Source organism: Gallinula chloropus (assembly GCF_964237585.1).
Source record: "Gallinula chloropus genome assembly, chromosome: 9".
Lineage (NCBI taxonomy): Eukaryota > Metazoa > Chordata > Aves > Gruiformes > Rallidae > Gallinula > Gallinula chloropus.
In genome coordinates this window covers 1,387,671-1,405,394 of record NC_140094.1, presented here as the reverse complement: position 1 = coordinate 1,405,394, position 17,724 = coordinate 1,387,671, and the positions used below count along the sequence as shown (strand labels likewise).

General features: G+C 44.1%; 1 protein-coding gene across 1 annotated transcript; it reads right to left on the bottom strand.

Annotated features, from left to right (window-relative positions):
* Positions 1 to 2,708: 2,708 nt before the first annotated feature.
* CRABP1 (cellular retinoic acid binding protein 1) lies at positions 2,709 to 16,394 on the bottom strand. Its single transcript, XM_084268181.1, has 4 exons — positions 16,282 to 16,394; positions 15,572 to 15,750; positions 12,743 to 12,856; positions 2,709 to 3,023 (listed from the first exon to the last, which is right to left on the bottom strand). Exons 1-4 carry the CDS (start codon positions 16,349 to 16,351, stop codon positions 2,973 to 2,975), a joined length of 414 nt encoding a protein of 137 aa, XP_084124307.1. The 5' UTR covers positions 16,352 to 16,394; the 3' UTR covers positions 2,709 to 2,972.
* Between the last annotated feature and the right edge of the window lie 1,330 nt (positions 16,395 to 17,724).

The following is a 17,724-nucleotide window of genomic DNA, read 5'->3' as shown; positions in this document are numbered from 1 at the left end:
CCCTCCCTTCTATGTGCAGAGTGGCCCCCTGGAGCACCCAGGATCCTGTCCTGCTAAGCAGCTATTTGACACTCAGACATGGTGAAACTATGTGTCTGCCAATGCCAGGTACAGTAACTCTGCTCTGCTTCCATCACCTCATCCAGGGTGGGATGAATTAATGATACTTGGGTTTTTTACACAAGAAGTGGATAAAACTGTTTCTGTTGGCCATGCTGGCATTGTTCAACATCCATGTTCCCAAAGGAACTTAATCTCAGCAAAGAAAAGAAAGGCAGGAGGAAACTGCAAGGCTTTTGGTCAGTAAAATCATTCCAAGTCCTTGTGTGCCTGCATCTGAAGAACTTTTAATCCAGGAGGACTCACAAAAGGCAATTTGGCCTTTGCACTGTTTCCACAATGAGCTATAAAACTAACACCTGGGACCAATTCTAGTCTCTGCTGGTATGAACTTACCTGTGCAGCAGTACCTCTAGTGTAACCCCACAAAAGGCAAGCAAGTGGTGAAGCTTCCACACTGAAATTGCTAAAGGAAGGAACTTGTGCCATGCCAGACTGCAAATGAAGCTCAAGGGAACGATTTCAATTCTGGAAGAAGAGAGTTCCCAGTTATATCCCAGCTCATATCCCAAGAGCCTGTTGTTTAATCATAGCCTCTGTAACCCAGTTACATAGTTCATGCTTTACTACTTGGGTAGTAGTTGCCAACTGGATGGGAACCTGACTTGGTATTTTCCAGTTAAGGGGAAAGCTTTCTGAAGGGTATTTGCTTCAGCAGCACAACAGCTTAGTATGAGCCTGCCTAGAAATCACTGCTTCCATTAAATGTGCTCACCTGCCCCAGACAATGAGATTCATCCTCATACCTTGCTGAGCCCTCACAAACTGGGCACCAGGGCTGCTTTAGACACAGGCAGAAAGGTGATTGCTAAGATCAGCATTTTCTGGAATGGCAAAACAGCCCTGCTGCCTACTGACTTTGGCTCTACTATTTGCCTCATCAGCTTTCACCAGCCCCTACATCCACCACCCACCTTCTGGGAGGTGGAAGCAAAGCACTCTGCAGTGTTGGTGGGCTCCTGTTGCTGTAGGATATGGCATGTACCAGCATGTCCTGCAATACAGTACTATTTATGTCTCAGCCTTGATGTGGCAAGACACAGCTTTGTCTGCATCACTGGGAAGCTTTGAGCTGGCTCAGCCTGGCACTTTTTAAGGAGTCCCTTCAGCACAGATGATCATGCAAGCAGGTCCAGATACCCCTGAAATGGAATCTGCTTGGAAAAAACCACCCGGCTTTTTAAGATTTGAATCTTAAAAGAAGATATAAAATAAAGATAGATCACTGTCGTTCCCCCTCATGGTTTCATCCTTACCAGGGGGTTGCTTCAGCTGTATCCAAACCATGATGAACTAATTTCAGCTCATGCTTCAGTGTGAGCTAACATGCCCTGTATTTAATTGGTACCAACCAAACCAAGATCTTGGAAACAGGGTTTGGCTTAAGATTACAGTGTGGAAGGAAAAAATGCCCCTTTTCAACAGTAATATTGTATCTTGAGTGGTGATGGCAGAGAAGGAGTGTGACCTGGCAGAGCAGAGGAGAGAGTGGTTCTCTCTTGTGCTGCTGCAGCTCACACTGCAATATACAGAGCAGGTGTCTGACTTCCCCAGAGCTTGTGACAGTTCTGTCAAAGGGGACTCTTCTGCATAGCTGTGTGAGTGATGAAGAGACAAAGGAATTTGTTCCCTGTGTCTGTCCCAAGCCAATCAAGATGTGGGCCTCTTTTCTCATTCTGAATATTGAGCACAACCCAGTGTGCAGGGCATATGTGGCTATGAGGTTCTGCTAACAACAAACCTCTTAAAAACCTCCTTTGACTGGGTGACAAAGTGAAGCAGATAAACTGTTCTTGCAAAGCTGAAAGTCAAATAAGCTAGAGTGTTGCACTGAAATAAGTGTTGCTTCTGGTCTCAATCACCAGATATTTCCAAGACTGAAGAACAGAAGAGTTTCTGGTTCATTAGAGGAATGTCTGTTCAGCTTGAATCTAACACTTGATAGTGCTGTGGCCAGACCTCTGAGCCAAAATAAATACATTAAATTTGGTGTTCCTTTCATTCTTGAACTGTGGCCCTGGTTTGTGAAATACTTAGTTGTTCAGAGTGAAATACTGGGTCACCAAAAGTGAGACCTGTGACACTGAGGGGGAGTGGAGCCATTGGAAGTGAGAAGGTGGGAGAAAAGCAGGTTTTTTTCAGCTTTATCTCTTTGTGGCCCAAACAAGTAAAATCTGTCAGATCCTGCTGGCTCTCTGATGAGGGCTGAGGTGCTTGGGTGTGATGACAATAAGTATTAGTCATCATCACAATGTTATTTGTCCTGTAGATACAGCTGGGTTTTGTACTTGGATAATGAGTGTCTCAACAGGGAAAGTTTGGGCATTCTTCAGAGACACAGCAGGAAAGGGGGGAAAGATCTCTCCTTGCTCTGCCTGGTTCTGCTGAATCGCAGTCCCAGGATACAGGGATTGTTCCTCAACAACTCTCCCATGGAGACCAGACAGGTGTTCCCTGACAGCACAGCGCTGGCCAAAGCAGTGAAACTCCACACTGGCTTCAACAGGGGATTCAAAGTGTTTCCCTAACCAAAGCACTGCTGGGTTTTCCATTAAAAACACCCCGAACCAGCTGTGAGTTATGCCCAATAAGTTTAATAACTGATGAAACCATAGCAAGTAACGACTACAAAATATGAAGCAGACACGAAAAACGATGCCATAGGGGTGAGCAGGGACAGTGTCTGCGATGAAAAATGAAAGCAAAATACACTTCACAGGATATGGGTTCGGATATAACACACACGGTCACGTACGACACCGCATTAGTAACAGCACACACAGATACTCATTATACTGGGGGCTTTCACAGTTCTCCACTTCGTCCCAGATGACAAGCAAATTGATGGTTTTTTACTCTCTTACATAAATTCTTGTGCACACAACATCATCAGCACCAAAGGTCTGGAAAAGAAATAGAAATCAATCAGAAGAGATGGAAACAGCAAACATTTAACACCATTTGTTAATGTTATTTTTACTGTAGTAGTTAGTGCTACAGCTGAAATACATTTTCCCACGTCTTTTGACAGATGAGAGTAAAGAAAGGAGTCATTTTGGACTAGGAATGCAATGTAAGTGACCTTTATTCCAAGGCATGATGAATTTTGTCAGAATGATAAATGGTGCAGAATTTCCCTTTTCCTATAGTTTCTTGGCACGTGTTAATAAATAAAAGTGAGAAAAGAAAGAGAATTTGGAATTTACTGGCGTGATATTTAGAAACAGTTGCAGCACTTTGAACTAGAAATGCTGAGGGTGGAATTCAGGTGGCGTGTTCAACAGGTATTCTTTGATACTTGTGAGTATAGATCAGAGTAGTTCAGATGAAGTCAGTGGAGCAGTGCTGAAGACCAGGAGGATGTATACCTGCAACCTGTAAACATAATGCTGCTGCAAGACCTCAGCACACCATGCTAGGATACAAAACCCCTCTCTCCCAAGCTGTAGTGTGGGCAGTGTCAATCTTCTTTGAGGATACTGTGACCTTAATCGGTGTGTTTGTTAACTCTGGTAAGCGTCTGAAATGAGGGCACACATTGGAGAAGAATGTGGAGATCAAACTCATTTCACAGGACTAAACACTTCTGAGGTCTCACAGATGTTTGATAACTACACATCTGAAGTCACTGACTTACTAAAGACTGTGTCCCATTATCATCCCATGCCTTACTCTGGATTCCAAAGCTCCCTGGAGCTGGTGTTACACCATCGACACACCGGTGCATGTGGCGTGACACCACTGACTGCAACAGAATTTCAGGTATGAACCCAAAAACCTGCCTTTTTTTAATCACTCTCTATTTCTGCACTCAGAAGGCAGTGCTCCCACAGCAAAGCACTGCAGCACAGACCAGCAGCACATTTAGGCAGGCCAGTGATTGAGGCAGCTGTCTGAGAACGTCGGGTCTGGGGGGCTAAGATCTAAGCAAGCAGTGAAACATGAAGGAAATCACGGGTGCCCAAGGGAGGAAGCCCTGACTGCAAAAAGCTTCATGCTCTGCTATGCTGACAGGCAGTTTCAAGCTCACTGCCAGCAAGTTGTGAGGTGGGATGTTTGGCTGTAGTAACTGCCAAGGTCTCACTGAAAAATATAATTAAGGCCTATCCTGGTGTGTTAGGAGCATTCAGCTGGGGTTTATTTGTTTTAATGCTTTCTACGCCTGTTTTGGCCAACACCTCTTTGAAAAGATTTGGCTCTAAAACTGACTCTGGCTTATATTCTGGTTGCTTTATTGAGGAGTAGTCTGCTAGTCTTTTGGAGATGTATGCTTTGGTTTTGTGCATATAAAGCGCTTATCAATCTTTATATACATTTTTAGCTTATGCATGAAAATGAATATGAACATTAAAGGATGCAGATAGTTCCCTACTGCCCACAGCAGCAGCTGCAAATACCCTTAGTATGGCTTCCTTTAACAGTTCCATAATCATACATGAAGGCAAAATGATTTCAGCAGGAGCTTTGTCAGAGAAAGCAGGTCAGAGTCAAGACCATCCAGGGGTTGAGGTTGTCTGTAGAGTCTGTAAGGGCTCTGTGACAGTGATTGTCTTTCTATGGCACATTCAGGCACTGCTAGGCACAGTGAAGTTTGGGTCCCCCATTGTTATTTCAACACAAATCATAAAAAATAGTAAAGTAGTTTTTGTGTTGTGTTCTTCAAGAGCTGTCACAGCCCCAGTCTGACAGCTGGAGCTGCACAGCTCTGCAGCCACATCTCATGTCAGTGCATGCCACATCAACCAGCTCTAATGAGAAAGGCTGCAGCAGTGGTTTGCCCAAATTCTTGCAACCTCCCAATTAAATTTATGTCTATTCTTTCTGGAAAACTAAGAGACAGGGACTTTCCCCTAAACCTGTGCAACAACAGTTCTTCCCCAAACAGGTCAGCTGTTGTATTGAGAGGGAACTCTGCAGGGAAGAGTAGATTGAAATGGATGTGATCCATACTGCAAGTCTGCCCTCAGGTGCCACTGTAGGTCTGCCTGAAATTCTAGTGTCCAGTTCTGAGACAGGTCCTGGGCAGAGCTCAGTCTTAGGACCTCGGTGTAGTCTGACTGGCAGCTGCCTTGCAAGACCCACAGGAGGGAGCAATCCATTGTGAAAATAAACATTTGTGGAGGAAGAAGAAAGAAATAGTAACTTTCTGGGAAAGCTCAGTAGAATGAGTGCATCTGAAATGAACTGCAGAGGCAGCGAGTCCCCTGTGTGTACACACAGACTGACTGTCGTAAGCACTTGTTATGCACAAGGGTTGTCATCCCCAGCAACACAGCAGCCTCACAGTCTGGGGCACCACTATCATTCAATCCAATCATATCTGTGAATCTCCATGATAAGGAGATAAAATTCATAGCAAGCCAAATTGCCATTATTCTGGAGCACCATGTAGCTCCTGGGCACTTGTCAAGCAGCCAGGCATCCTTTCCTTGAAGACCCAACTTGGGTTATGTGGCCTCTGACCTGTTTCAGGAATAAGCTTCATTTTGAGCACTCAGGTTTCATGCCTCATACCCATGATCAGTGACCTAATTCCACACTGGAGCACATAAAGAAATGGCTTTCATTGTCATGGTTATGTACATTGTTTAAATGTGGACTTAGGTAAAAGGTGTTTCCCTATCTTATTATAACTTACTAGCTTTGTTGATAAAACACCACTAAAAGTTGCTAAACAAAGCAGAGTGGAAAGTGTTCGAACTTGCTGCATTCCTTTTCTTGTGGGTACTCACAGAAATGTCTAATGTACAGCTGGGGCTAAGCTCAGGGGAAGGTCCCAATCCAAAGCCTGTTACTTCTCTATCCTTCACACTTAAATCCTTGTTTTCAGGGGTAGGATGAAGGGGTTTACTGTCTGTGATTCTAACTTTGAGTGGGAAAGAAGCGATAGTTCCTGTCAGAACCAGCAGACTTTGAAGATTTCCGTGACCCAAAGGAGTAGAACTTCCTACTGAAGAGAAAGAGAGTGAGCAATCCAGGCTATTTGGTGAGGAAGTTTCAGCAGAGCAACTGAAGAATAATAGTGCAGCACTACCAAACTGTGGTTCAAATCGAAGGAGAAGACCCAGGATTTTCAATCACTGTGTTTTCATCAGGTTGCACAAACCCCATTTATCTTACAAAATGCCACAAGGCAAGGCTTCTACCAACATCTAAAATAGGATTTTAAACATGCAATGACTGCAAATTACAGAATTGGGTTTTTTTTTTTCACTTAGCTTGTCAGAATCTGTAGCTAAGAGTCCAAAAGCACATTGTGAACAAAGCCCCCCTGAGGCGAATAATCCAAGAAAGTGACCTCTCTCAGTTCACTCCAAATCTGATGACTGCTGACATCATTAGAGATTACAAGAGTATTACAGGGCAGTAATATATTGCACTATGAATAAATCTGCTTTTTGAAGGCCTCCTTTATAAACATTTGCTGAGAAGCCTTTGTGATAAGTGGAGCACACTGTGTAATTAGGAAGATTGTCATTGAAACAATCACCTGGGAATGATCACTTCTGCCACTGTGTGCAAAAACCCCTGTTATCTGCTCATGACTGACCAACCTGCAGAGGCAACTTGCTGAAGGGAGACAGGATATGTCAGCAAACAAATGGAGAAGAGAAAGGCTCAGAAAAGCCTTTGTCCAGATCCAAACTTCCATGTTACCCAGAATAAAGTTATAAATCTTCACAAAAAAGGCATATCACGTATGTCCTTTCTCCTCCTGATTCTCATAGTGTTTCATGAGAGAGATCAATCATTATGTGGCCATAGTCACAGAAGGTGTAGCCCCCACTTTCCAACTTGCATATTAGTAGCAAATCACCCAGTCTACAACCTCACTTTCTGCAGGATATCAACTGACAGGACCATGCAAAATCAGGTATTTCTCAGGGTACCCCACTGTTGGAATTTGTGCCTGACAACTGTTATATTATACAGTTCCCTGAGAGGCATGCAGCAAATGACAGAGGTAAGAACATGGGACAATGGTGTCTTCCAGTACACAGCAAACATTTAGGCTACAGCTCATATTGTAAGAGGCTACATAGAGGACAAATTGCAAATGGCTTCAGCTCCTTTCTCTGCTTATGTATTTGGTGTGTGACCCAGACAGGCTGTAGTAGTGAGCAGGGGCTGCAGATCCCTAAGCCCCCTTCTAAATCTGATTGTGGCAAACAGTAAATTAAAGCATTAGGTCCATGCACCATATACATATGCATTAGTAAAAGCTTCTGGACTTCTCTCGAGGCTGCTTCACTGAGGGCAGCAGCAAAACCCCCCACTGACCTCTGGAAGAGTGAACCCTCCTTTAGATCACTGATTTTATTTAAGATCACTCTCCCAAAACTATAGAAAAGTTCAACACTTGGGTAGTTTAACAGGTCCAATACAAGGTTTAGGCACATCACAAATCTCAGCATCCAGCTACAAAGTATCTTCTCAAATCTGCACTGACCCTGCTCACCTACTATGGTTCATTTCAGAAGCCAGTATCGTTTAAAAAATGTTCACTCACTCATCTAAGGCTCCACAGTTCACCAGTTTTAATCAACTACAGCATGATTTTCCTGGGGAGGGAATGTAGAACAGAAACCATGCTTGAAACCCCCCTAATGTTCTGATCTTTGACCCTTGCTATAATTGATTCTGAGAACCCCTGTGTGATACATGAACTGTGTAAAATGTGGTCTGAGGCTGGTTTTAAAGCCCCTCTCCAGTAATTGTCCACTTTAAAATGTTTGTGTGTTACAGACTAAACAAAAATTTATAGAGGCATGAGCAGCTATAAAAGCAGCAAGACAGATAAAGTTTGAATGTAAACGTTTCTCATTTGAATAGCTAACATTGGGAAGCAGCACCCCCTTCAACTTTGCAAGAGCAGGCCTTTTGTTCTTCTGACTTACACGGGTGATTGATAGCTCATTAACGTCCCTGACAAAAACACACTGCAACAGCAAAAACATTAGAGAGAATAAAAGGGAAGAAAAAGCATATTAGAATAGACTTGCTCCCAGGTCTTACTTTTCAGACAAGTAAATGAAATATATATTGTTGTGTTATCTTATGATCTTGATTGCTTAAGTCCAATCCAAGTGTAGGTTATGAATGTGGAGTTGTAAATACAGTACTCTTGACTCCCTGTATGCATTACAGCCTTAAAGTACAATATGATATAATCAAAAGATACAGTCAAGGCAAACAAATGTGGGGATCTCTCCTTTTCACCCTCCCTTGCTTGCATATTCCATTGTTTAGTACTTCTAAGAACCCAGCGCTGAAATCCCAGCAAGAATAAACAGCACTGATCACAGTCAGAACACATTCTCAGCACCTTTTGTTTTATAAAGGAGAGCTTGATCCTGCTTCCCTTACTCAGCTGGAAGGACTGATTTTCTAACAGGACTTTAGACCTATACCTGCCATTGTGTGAGTCAAATATTACTGATGCTACTTACAAGAGTAATCTCATTCTCCATGCTGCAAGGAGCTAAGGAGGACTAAAGGCAAACAACAGGTACCTGGAGGTAAAGAAAACCTTTGCTAACTAAATCATTTGTTCCCAGCATCTGTGTCCCAAGTACATGGTGTGACATGGAAGACTATTGTATTGCTCCAAGGGAATATCTTTGAAGAACATAAGGAATTCTTCTGCCAGGATGCAAGAATGATTGATCATTATACAGTAATATGGTTTCTATTTTAGCTCTGTGGTAGCCATGACAATTCAAAACTGATTTTGTTTTCATTATATGTGAAAATAAATGCATTTTATTTAACATGCTGGGTTGGGGAGAAAAATATATCCTTCCACTAGGAAAATGTCATAATCTAATGGACCCCCTAAGCAAGGCAGTGTATTAGAGCAAAATTATGTGGCAAAGCTCCAACATTTGTGGAGCCAGTATTAGCAGAGGAAAACTCATTCCTTACCCCCTGCCTGTTGCCTCAAGCCTTTTTTTTCCATTCATGCCTCAGTCTAACACAGTTTAGATTCCTTCTTGCAACTTTTTTCAAACAGGATGTGAGCTTTCTTGATTTCTTCTGCAAATGCATGTAATGGCCAAGGAGGAGACTCACAACGTCTTGAAAGATCTCTTTGGATAGAGAAATGGGACCAGAGACTGCAAGACTGAGAGAATAAGTATCAGTCTTTCAGAGTTCCTAAAATGCTACATCACAGTATGCTCTGCCTCATAAAAGTAAGTTCCTCAGCTGCAAACATCTAGAAGTTCACAAGATCAGGGCTTTCTTCTGTTTATTGAAGTGCTCTGCCAGAATGGCAATAGGGGAAGTTTACCAAAGCACACAAGAAAGAGTGAAGGAACAGAAAATATTTCTTAGGGAAGTAGGGAAGTTGGAGAAGTGTGAAGATGGGAATTGTTGAATGTTTGAAGTGAAATGGGCAGCAAAACTGAATGAGAATGAATTTCAGGTCCTAAAGCATCCTAACAAAGCTGGGAGGATGGAAGAAGAAAGGAAGAAATGGGAGGACAAAGAAAGATCTCTTCTTCTCACTGTGATCTTAGTTTTGAAGAAGTAAAATATAAGTTGGGGGTTGCAGACTCAAATCCAAGGGAAATGTCCAAGCATAAGATGAAATTGCCTATGTTGAATCTTTCTTCACTGGAGTCATGAAAAGCCAAACACAATTGAGAGGCAAGAGATCAAAAGGCATCACAGGGTTTCTCACTAAGAGCTCCTATTCCTACTTTGTTCCCTGTTATAGTTGAAGGACACACCTCAGCCAACCCCTCTGGGTAGTTTAGCTTTTAAGGACCAAATATATTCTAGAGTTCTAAAATAACAGGCAGGAAAATGCAGTTTCCCTTACCTTCTTCTGTCTTCCTCCACACAGCAGAACCCTTTGCTGCCTCCCTGAAGGGTTAACCATGGCCATCTTGACTCCCCCAAAGGACCAGAGAGCTCATACTCACCACCGTTACGCTTAGAAATGCAGAGCTTTAGGGTGTCAGGTTTTGAACATGTGAACCTATGTAGTTAAAAGATTTGTATGCTGAGTCCCACCAAATATCATAAGGGGCTTGAAAATCTTTGTCCCAAGTATTTAATAAATATTTAATTTATTATAATATTTCTATTATAGCCCTAATGTTTAATAAAGCAAGAGGGGCCATTATGCTCCAGAAGAGATGCAGGAGAATGGAACTGCATATCATGTATGAATAATAAGAGAGAGAATGAACTGAATCACTTGGGAGATAACACTGTGTTTTCCTAATGGCCATGTTAAACTTGTACATTGCAACCAATGGACATAGTCCTGGTGTGCAGGAGAGTGGAAGGGGATCAGTCTGGGTGCCTGGAAACCGGGAAAATGACTTGAGATCGTGATCAGCTGAGGACAAGGTCCCAAGGAAGAGCTGACAAAGTCTTTGCAGATAAATCAGAGTAATTTTAGATAAGTGTAGGGAGATAAAGTCACTGCTCCATCAGATGCTAGTGTGGCTGCTAGTGAAACACTAGACATGGTGTATCTGGTACCCCACACACATGCAGCCGGTGTTCAGTTTGGAAATGTAATTGATACATCAGAAGGGGTTACAGAAGCACTGAAAGAATGATTAAAGGCAAGCTTGCTTTATATTCAAAAGCTGGAGGTCTTCCCATGGTTTAGCTTAATGATGAGAAGGTTCTTCCAAGAGGTGGCTTGATCAGTGCTCTTTAGAGAAGCATTTGCAATAACAAACTTCAAGCATGTATTATTTAGGTTCTTCTCTACACCGTATGTAATGACTGGAAGTTGGATCTAGACATACAGAGCCTAGAAATAAGGTGTTTATCTTAATGGCAAGGAAATTAGCCAGTGAAGTAACTTATCAAAAGCTGTGACCGAGTTCCAATAAATGGAAATATTTTAGTAAGAAGGAAGTTTTTCTAATTTGTATCCTAATTTGGAGAAAGAATTAATTCAGAAAAGCTCAACAGACTCTCTTACATAAGAAAAAAAAAGGTTAGATGGCTTTATAATCTTTGAATTGCTCTGGTTTCTTAACCAAACTCACTCGTCTTCCCCAGCAGGGTAAGTTCACATGGCTGACTGCAGGAGGCAATTGTGTTATGACTGGTTTCCTTGCTTTGCTTGGAGCCATTCACTTTATTTAACAGCTGCCTCACTAGTTTGTTGCTTAAATAATAAACTACAGAAATGTGTTGTTAGAAAGCTGGAAAAATTACAGTTGAGCTTGTGTGTTGTCTGCTGCATTATATAAAGAGGTGAAGCAGAGATCAAAGTACTTTGCTGCCTAAAGTTTTCTGATAATACAAAGAATTCCAGTGGTTGAGTCAAAAGAAATTTTCCAGAGTTGGAGTATTCATTCAATAGAAGCTAGTGTGATTTCACTAACAGAATATAGCTCCTCGTAAGGGCAGGTCAACAGTTCCAAGATGTCTGGAGTAATATTAACACCTTAAAAGCTTTATGTTTATACTTGGTTACATTTGGGTTCTGATTCTGTTTCAGATGCAATCTTAAAAACAGAGCTCCAACTGCTTTAGAGAAACACTGGGGAGGCTGTTTGTTTTTTAAAAGTGCAGAGAGGTTGAGTTTGTGTGGTAGTTTGAAATAAAACCTCCCTGCTTTGATGTTTTCTTACCCTTCACTCCAGCACCCTGTCTTCCATGCCCAAACCGATGAGGTGTAACAGTAACAGTCTAATCAACCGTTTATCTGGAATTTGCTAGTAAGAACATGTGCAATAAAATGATTCTGAACTCAGGCTGAACTGTGCTACCTGTAACTCAGAGAAACTCTGTCTTTAGCCAGTCCTGTGTATTGTTTCATTAATGTAGAGGGGCTGCTGAGGAAAGATTCAGTGAAGAGAACTCAAGTCTAACAGATGCAAGCCCAATGCAAGCAAATGAACTGCAGGTGAGTCGTGGCAGGAACGGTGAGGCAGTTGCAGGGGTGCTCCCAGAATGTAGTAACCCAGAATGTAGTAACCCAGCAGTAACCCTGCTGCCACATGCAAGGTCACACAGGAGTGGGGGATGTCGGCTGACAGCAAGCGTGCAAATCGGTGCAAATGTCTGAGCAGCTCACAAAGGCAATTCTGAGCTGAATTCAGAGGTGGGCAAGGAACTGGGGAAGGTGGCATAGGTGGGGGAAGAGCTGTATGTTCTTCACAAACAGAATGACATTAGGGCATGCTGAGGTGCCACATCTTTCCTGCCACACACCCTGTGTATAGCACAGAAGCAACATACTATGCACATGTCTAAAAGAGAAGGTTCTTCAGAAATGAGGCCAAATGCCTTGCTCTTGCTTTCAGCAGAGAAAATCTGCAATAAATCAAGCAAATTCTTTGGTGGTGTCGTGAATTTACAGAGTAGACGTGGCCCACTTACCATTATTCTACCAGTAAAAGTATGGCAAAAGTTAGAGCAATAAAATGCAAGTGAAAACCAGCATATATTTTCATTTGTTCTTAAAAAAAAACCCCAAAACCAAAAAGCAGAAAAAAAGGTGATGCATGTGTTTTACTGCAGAGGATTATGAAAATAGTACTTTTCCAGATGGATTTCAGTAAGCAAAAATAGTAAGTCATACTCTAGGGTAACAAAAACCTGTTAATATGGAGGATGTATTGGGTAGGTTCAAGGTTCTTACCAAAATCAGCTCATCATTAGCTAATTCTCGAGTCCAGTATGTTTTGGGGCCATCTCCCTCAATAAGAGTTTGTTTGCAATAGATCTTGTTTTCATTCTCCCAAGTGGCCAAACTCTGCAGGCAAGAAAACCATTAGGAAGAACATTAATTATATTCCCCAGCAGTGTGAGGCAGAGAGACAACAATGAGCAGTAGTGAGGAGAGTTGCTGCGGTAAAGGAGCAACACATAGGTAGGTGAAGGGAGAGAATAAAAGACAGCAGTGGAAAGTGGTGAAAACAAAATTAAGGTGTGAGGGGGCATTTTGGAAAGAAGGGTATATTAATAACAAAGTAACTATGTCTTTACAGAATAAATGTACATTTCTTTCTGAATGAAACAGCCACCCAGTTTTCATAAAGCACTTGATGTTCAGAGGTGTAATTTAGCAACATGTGATAATAAAGTGCCTACATTCCAAAGCATCTTTGTACATGTGGTTTGATCTGACCTGCTATGTGTCACTACAAAGTCCTCTTAATGTAAAAGCATAAAGTATCATATGTATCATGTTGTGGTCATAAATAATGCAGTATTTGTCACTTACACCCTTTTATGCTGTATGGCAGCGTGCCAAGTTAGCTGTGTATTAAACACTTACTGTGCTTTACAAACTAGAATAAATCACAACTAAATTAACTTTGTTAGAATTCCAGTGTTTGAGATATTACTTTTTGAAGGTTGTGGGTCTGGAGATTGAACCCCCCTTGGGCATTTTTCAAAGCCTTTCAATAATGACTCTGAAGCCACTGAAAAAGAAAAAACCCCTCCTAGGATTCTGCCTGGCTTTCACAAACAGGCAAGCCCTGACTCTCTTACTTTTCATTCCAGCACTGAACTATTATTCTACAGTGCAAAAGGAACAGCTGTGCAGAAGGATGCCCTGTAATGAGTGTGCCAGTAATCACTTCATAACTAGCACAGGGGAGACATTCTTTAGTCTGTGATCACATGCATATACACTTATACATGCATGTGAGTATACATGTCTGTGTGCATATATATGCATAAATTCAAGTTAATTCTTCCCAGACTTTCCAAGGGGAAAAAAAAATCCCTTTACTTTGATTTAAAACTAGCTCTTTACTTTATAAATGTTTTTCCAAAGCAAAAGGGTTTTTTTAAGCTAACAAGCCATCTTAAATGGCAGTTACAGAAGCTGTGCCTTGCAGTACAACTACATATGAGTCTCTCTTTGTCTGTATGAACAATGGAACAAGTTAGTTGGCAGAACAAACCCCTCCACTTCATAAAGTGTATCGAAATCTATCACCAGGCAGCAATTCTGCCAGATATTGCAAATTACATTCTGAAGTATGATTTTATTATCTGTCAGTTTCTGCTCTGTGGCCACATCTCGGTTATATACACACACAGCACTACAACTTATTCCTCAGAGCAGACTATAAATAATTTCACAACACATGGAAAAAATTTACTACTTCACACAACACATTTCTTTCAGATTTTCCCAACTTTCAGAGCTTACAGCCGTAATTATTGTTGTTCCATCTGCAGCAATAAATCCTCCTCTAGAAAGCGGGTCGCGGTTGTTATATATGCATTATGTATGAAGACACTAAAACGCTACTTTTGCCAAAGAAGATAAATTAACAAAGCCAGCAACATTTCCTGAACAAACTGTTAAATGTATGATAACTCAGCCTAGCAATCAAGGGGATGTTTTAAATGTTCGCTGACTCCCAGTATCTGCCTCTCTTTTTCATCAATTTAGATTCACAGCAGTCACACTGGAGATAGTAAGTTGTGAATTTGTAGTGGTACAAATGGTCTCAGAAGCTGGCCCAAGAATTAGCAGAGATCGTATTTTGGCAAGTAGAGTTTTTGCACCCTCACAGGATATTTTAAAAAATGTCTTCTCATTTGGAACCACATTCTGATACTCTTTATTCATACTACTTTTAGAAGTGTTTTATATATGCACCTCTTAAAAGTCTGAGAGTTAAGTGCCCTGGGAAAGGATAACTCACCCATGCTTTGGATAACCTGTTTTCAAAAGACAGCTCTGATCCCAGGGCAGTTCTCCAATATCCTAGATCCCATGTATCTACACCAGCAAGAAGCTGATGTCAGATGCTGCTGGCTTAAAGCCCCCTCCACGGTCATAGAAATGGTTACAAAGGTAGAGGAGCAGGGGCTCACGTACGGAATCAAGTGCAAAACACTCCAGTGAACGCCCTCCAGTGCACTTCTGCACAAGGAGATGGTGCAATTATGGCTGGTACAACTCTAGCTGAAAGTCTGTCCTACACTGTTAAAGACTTATCTGACCAGCAAACTGAAGACACACACTTCCAAGTAAATGAAAGAGGACTTCAGCCCCAAACTACCAGCAGCCTGTGGTCCTGCTTGTGAATTCAGCTGATTCATTTCGGGCCAAAACTTATGTCAGGTTTGTGCAGGAAATCATCACTCTTAAGGTCTCTCCTGCTCCACCATTCCCTGGGTTCCTATCGGGGACAGAGGTTGGGAAGACTTTTCACTGCAGCTGAAGTCTCCAGGGGAGAGGGAAGCAACAAGAGCTAGACAAAACCCTGTCAGTCAAGGATCTGACAAGGAGATACCCGAACTCTGCCTCTGGGACCTGCCATGCTTGGTTGCCTTCAGATTTCAGCGGAATGTCAACCACCAGGAACCCCCAGAGTGTTTCTGGGGAAAAAGAGGGCAGCAGTGCCACTGTCTGGGAATACCAGCAGCAGAAGTGTTTTGCCCCATCTAAAAAGAACTCAGCACACACACACAGGCACAGACGCGCTCTCTCTCCTCCTACCCTGCACTTCCGTCCGTCCACCGTCTCCTCCTCAAAGCTCTCCCCGATTTTGAAGTTGATCTCCGTGGTGCGGACAGTGGTGGAAGTTTTGATGTAGAACTGGTCCCCGTCCTGGCGGATCTCCACGTGGGGTTTGGAGGCGGCAGCCACTGCCACCTTCCTGAGCATGGCATTGACACCTGGGCGAAGCGGGGAGGAAGCAGAACTTGAGGCCGTGCCCCTGGGCTGAACTCGCCCAGCACCTGGCGGATCGGGGCAGGAGGAGGGGGGTGGAGGGTCGCGGGGAGAGGCGGCCGGAGCCCGCAGCGGCGGCGCGGCCCCAGGGCACTGCGAGCGGCACTCCGGCAAAGCTCGGCACAGCTCTCCGGCAAAGCTCGGCACAGCTCTCCGGCAAAGCTCGGCACAGCTCTCCGGCAGGCCCCGCGCAGACGGCAAACGGGGGATCTCGCAGGGATCCCCGTGGCAGACCCTCCGAGCCAGCGGCAGCCCGGACCCCCGCGGCGGGACCGCTGACGTTCGCAGGTGGGTCTGACCCTGCCTGCGGGCGCTCCTCCCAGGGCAGGGCTCACAGCTTTCCCCAGCACGGAGCTCTCCCGGGTGGGTGCCCGGCTCTGGAAGCACCGGGCACGGGAGCCTCGGCTCCGGCTGCAGCCCTCCCGTGTCCCCCCCTCCCGCGGGACACAGCCCCGGGCTGCCCGCAGCCTCCTCACCCAGCGCCTTGAGGAGCTCGTCGAAATTCTCGCTGCTCCTCATCTTCCAAGTGCCGGCGAAGTTGGGCATGGCGGGGCGGACGGCGGCGGGGACGCGGCGCTGCTGCTCTCTCTCCGGCTCAGGCACCTTGTGAGCGGGGCGGACCTCGGCGGCAGCGACTGGGAGAGCGGGTCACACCCACCCGGCCCCCCACCCCTTCCCGCGGGGCCAGCACCACGCCGCCAGACAGCCGTCCCCCCTCCCAGCTATGGCCCATCCATCCATCCATCCATCCGTCCGTCCATCCATCTCCAGTCCCCATCCATCACTCCCTGCCTGCCTTGCAGCCTGCCAGCTGCCTCCTGTAGCTTCCCAGGGAGGAGAGCCAGATTGTCACTTGCCCCACAGCTGGGGTGGTCATTGAGGACTCGACAGAAGGCCCCAGAGGCAGGCAAAGAAGGGAGAGGGCAATCCGAATAAAAGCAGCTTCTCCAGGCTCACACTGGATGGATCCAATGAATCTGGCCCTAACTCTGCTAATCTGGACCACCACCAGGCCAGAGAGGTGCCAGGGAGCTGGGCTCTTTCCAGGGTAGGAGACTGCTATAAGGAAGCTGTCCCTGCCTCTGATCCAACTCTGCCCCTTTGACAGCATGAAAGACAAAGACACGTACAGTATCAACACAGTCCCCTGGTGACAGCCACGCACTCCCTCGTTGCCCTGTGGTGGTTTTGGCAGTTGGTGGATATAGCTGCAGAACCAGAAGGCATTCCTTCTGCATCAGGAAGACCAGTGCGCTTGGCGAGCACAAGCTTTTATGGAGAGGCACATCAAGCTGTTTCACACTTGCTTAAATTAACACCAGTGTGTTAAAGATTCAAGCAATACTCTGTGGCTCTCAATTTTTCCATGGCCATTTCCATCATCTGGGCTTTGAATCCCTCAGTCTCAGGTCAAAGACACTAGACCCAAGTTGCTTATTGCAACTGATTTATCCACATGATTAAGGGGAACAGAACCTGACGGGTTAAAGCATATGGGGTATTTCTGCTGCTGTTGTGCACAAGGAAATACTAAAAACATTCAGAGCTCTGTGATTTCCCACTCAGAACAGAGCCAGATGTATTTTAATTATCGGAAAACCTTTGCTGAGCCAGCTTCATGGTACATTCCCAACCCTTCTTCACTTGTTAGACTCACTCCGTAAAATGAGCAAGATGGTTACTGGAGGTATGTGTAAAATGTGTTCACTCCTGGAAAATGTATAGATCTGGGAGTCAGCCATATGTTAGGCAGGGTTCTCCAGTCCCTATATGCTGAAATTTGCTTGCATTTCTTATCCCAGGAAGTATTTTGCCTGAGTAAAACCCAAATATTTGTTGATAGTCACTCTTTTTCTACTGATTTTTTTTTTTGCCCCTGTCTTTTCAGAAGGACACCCTGGAGACCCGGCACAGTTCTT

What these genes read in the sequence shown, in the direction of transcription:
- CRABP1 (XM_084268181.1), bottom strand. Translation starts at nt 16,351, where the DNA reads ATGCCCAACTTCGCCGGCACTTGGAAGATGAGGAGCAGCGAGAATTTC. An exon ending in TGGACGGACGGAAGTGCAGG is followed by an intron (nt 12,857 to 15,571) that starts GTAGGAGGAGAG and finishes TCTTGCCTGCAG; the next exon opens with AGTTTGGCCACTTGGGAGAA. An exon ending in CTAATGATGAGCTGATTTTG is followed by an intron (nt 3,024 to 12,742) that starts GTAAGAACCTTG and finishes TTTCTTTTCCAG; the next exon opens with ACCTTTGGTGCTGATGATGT.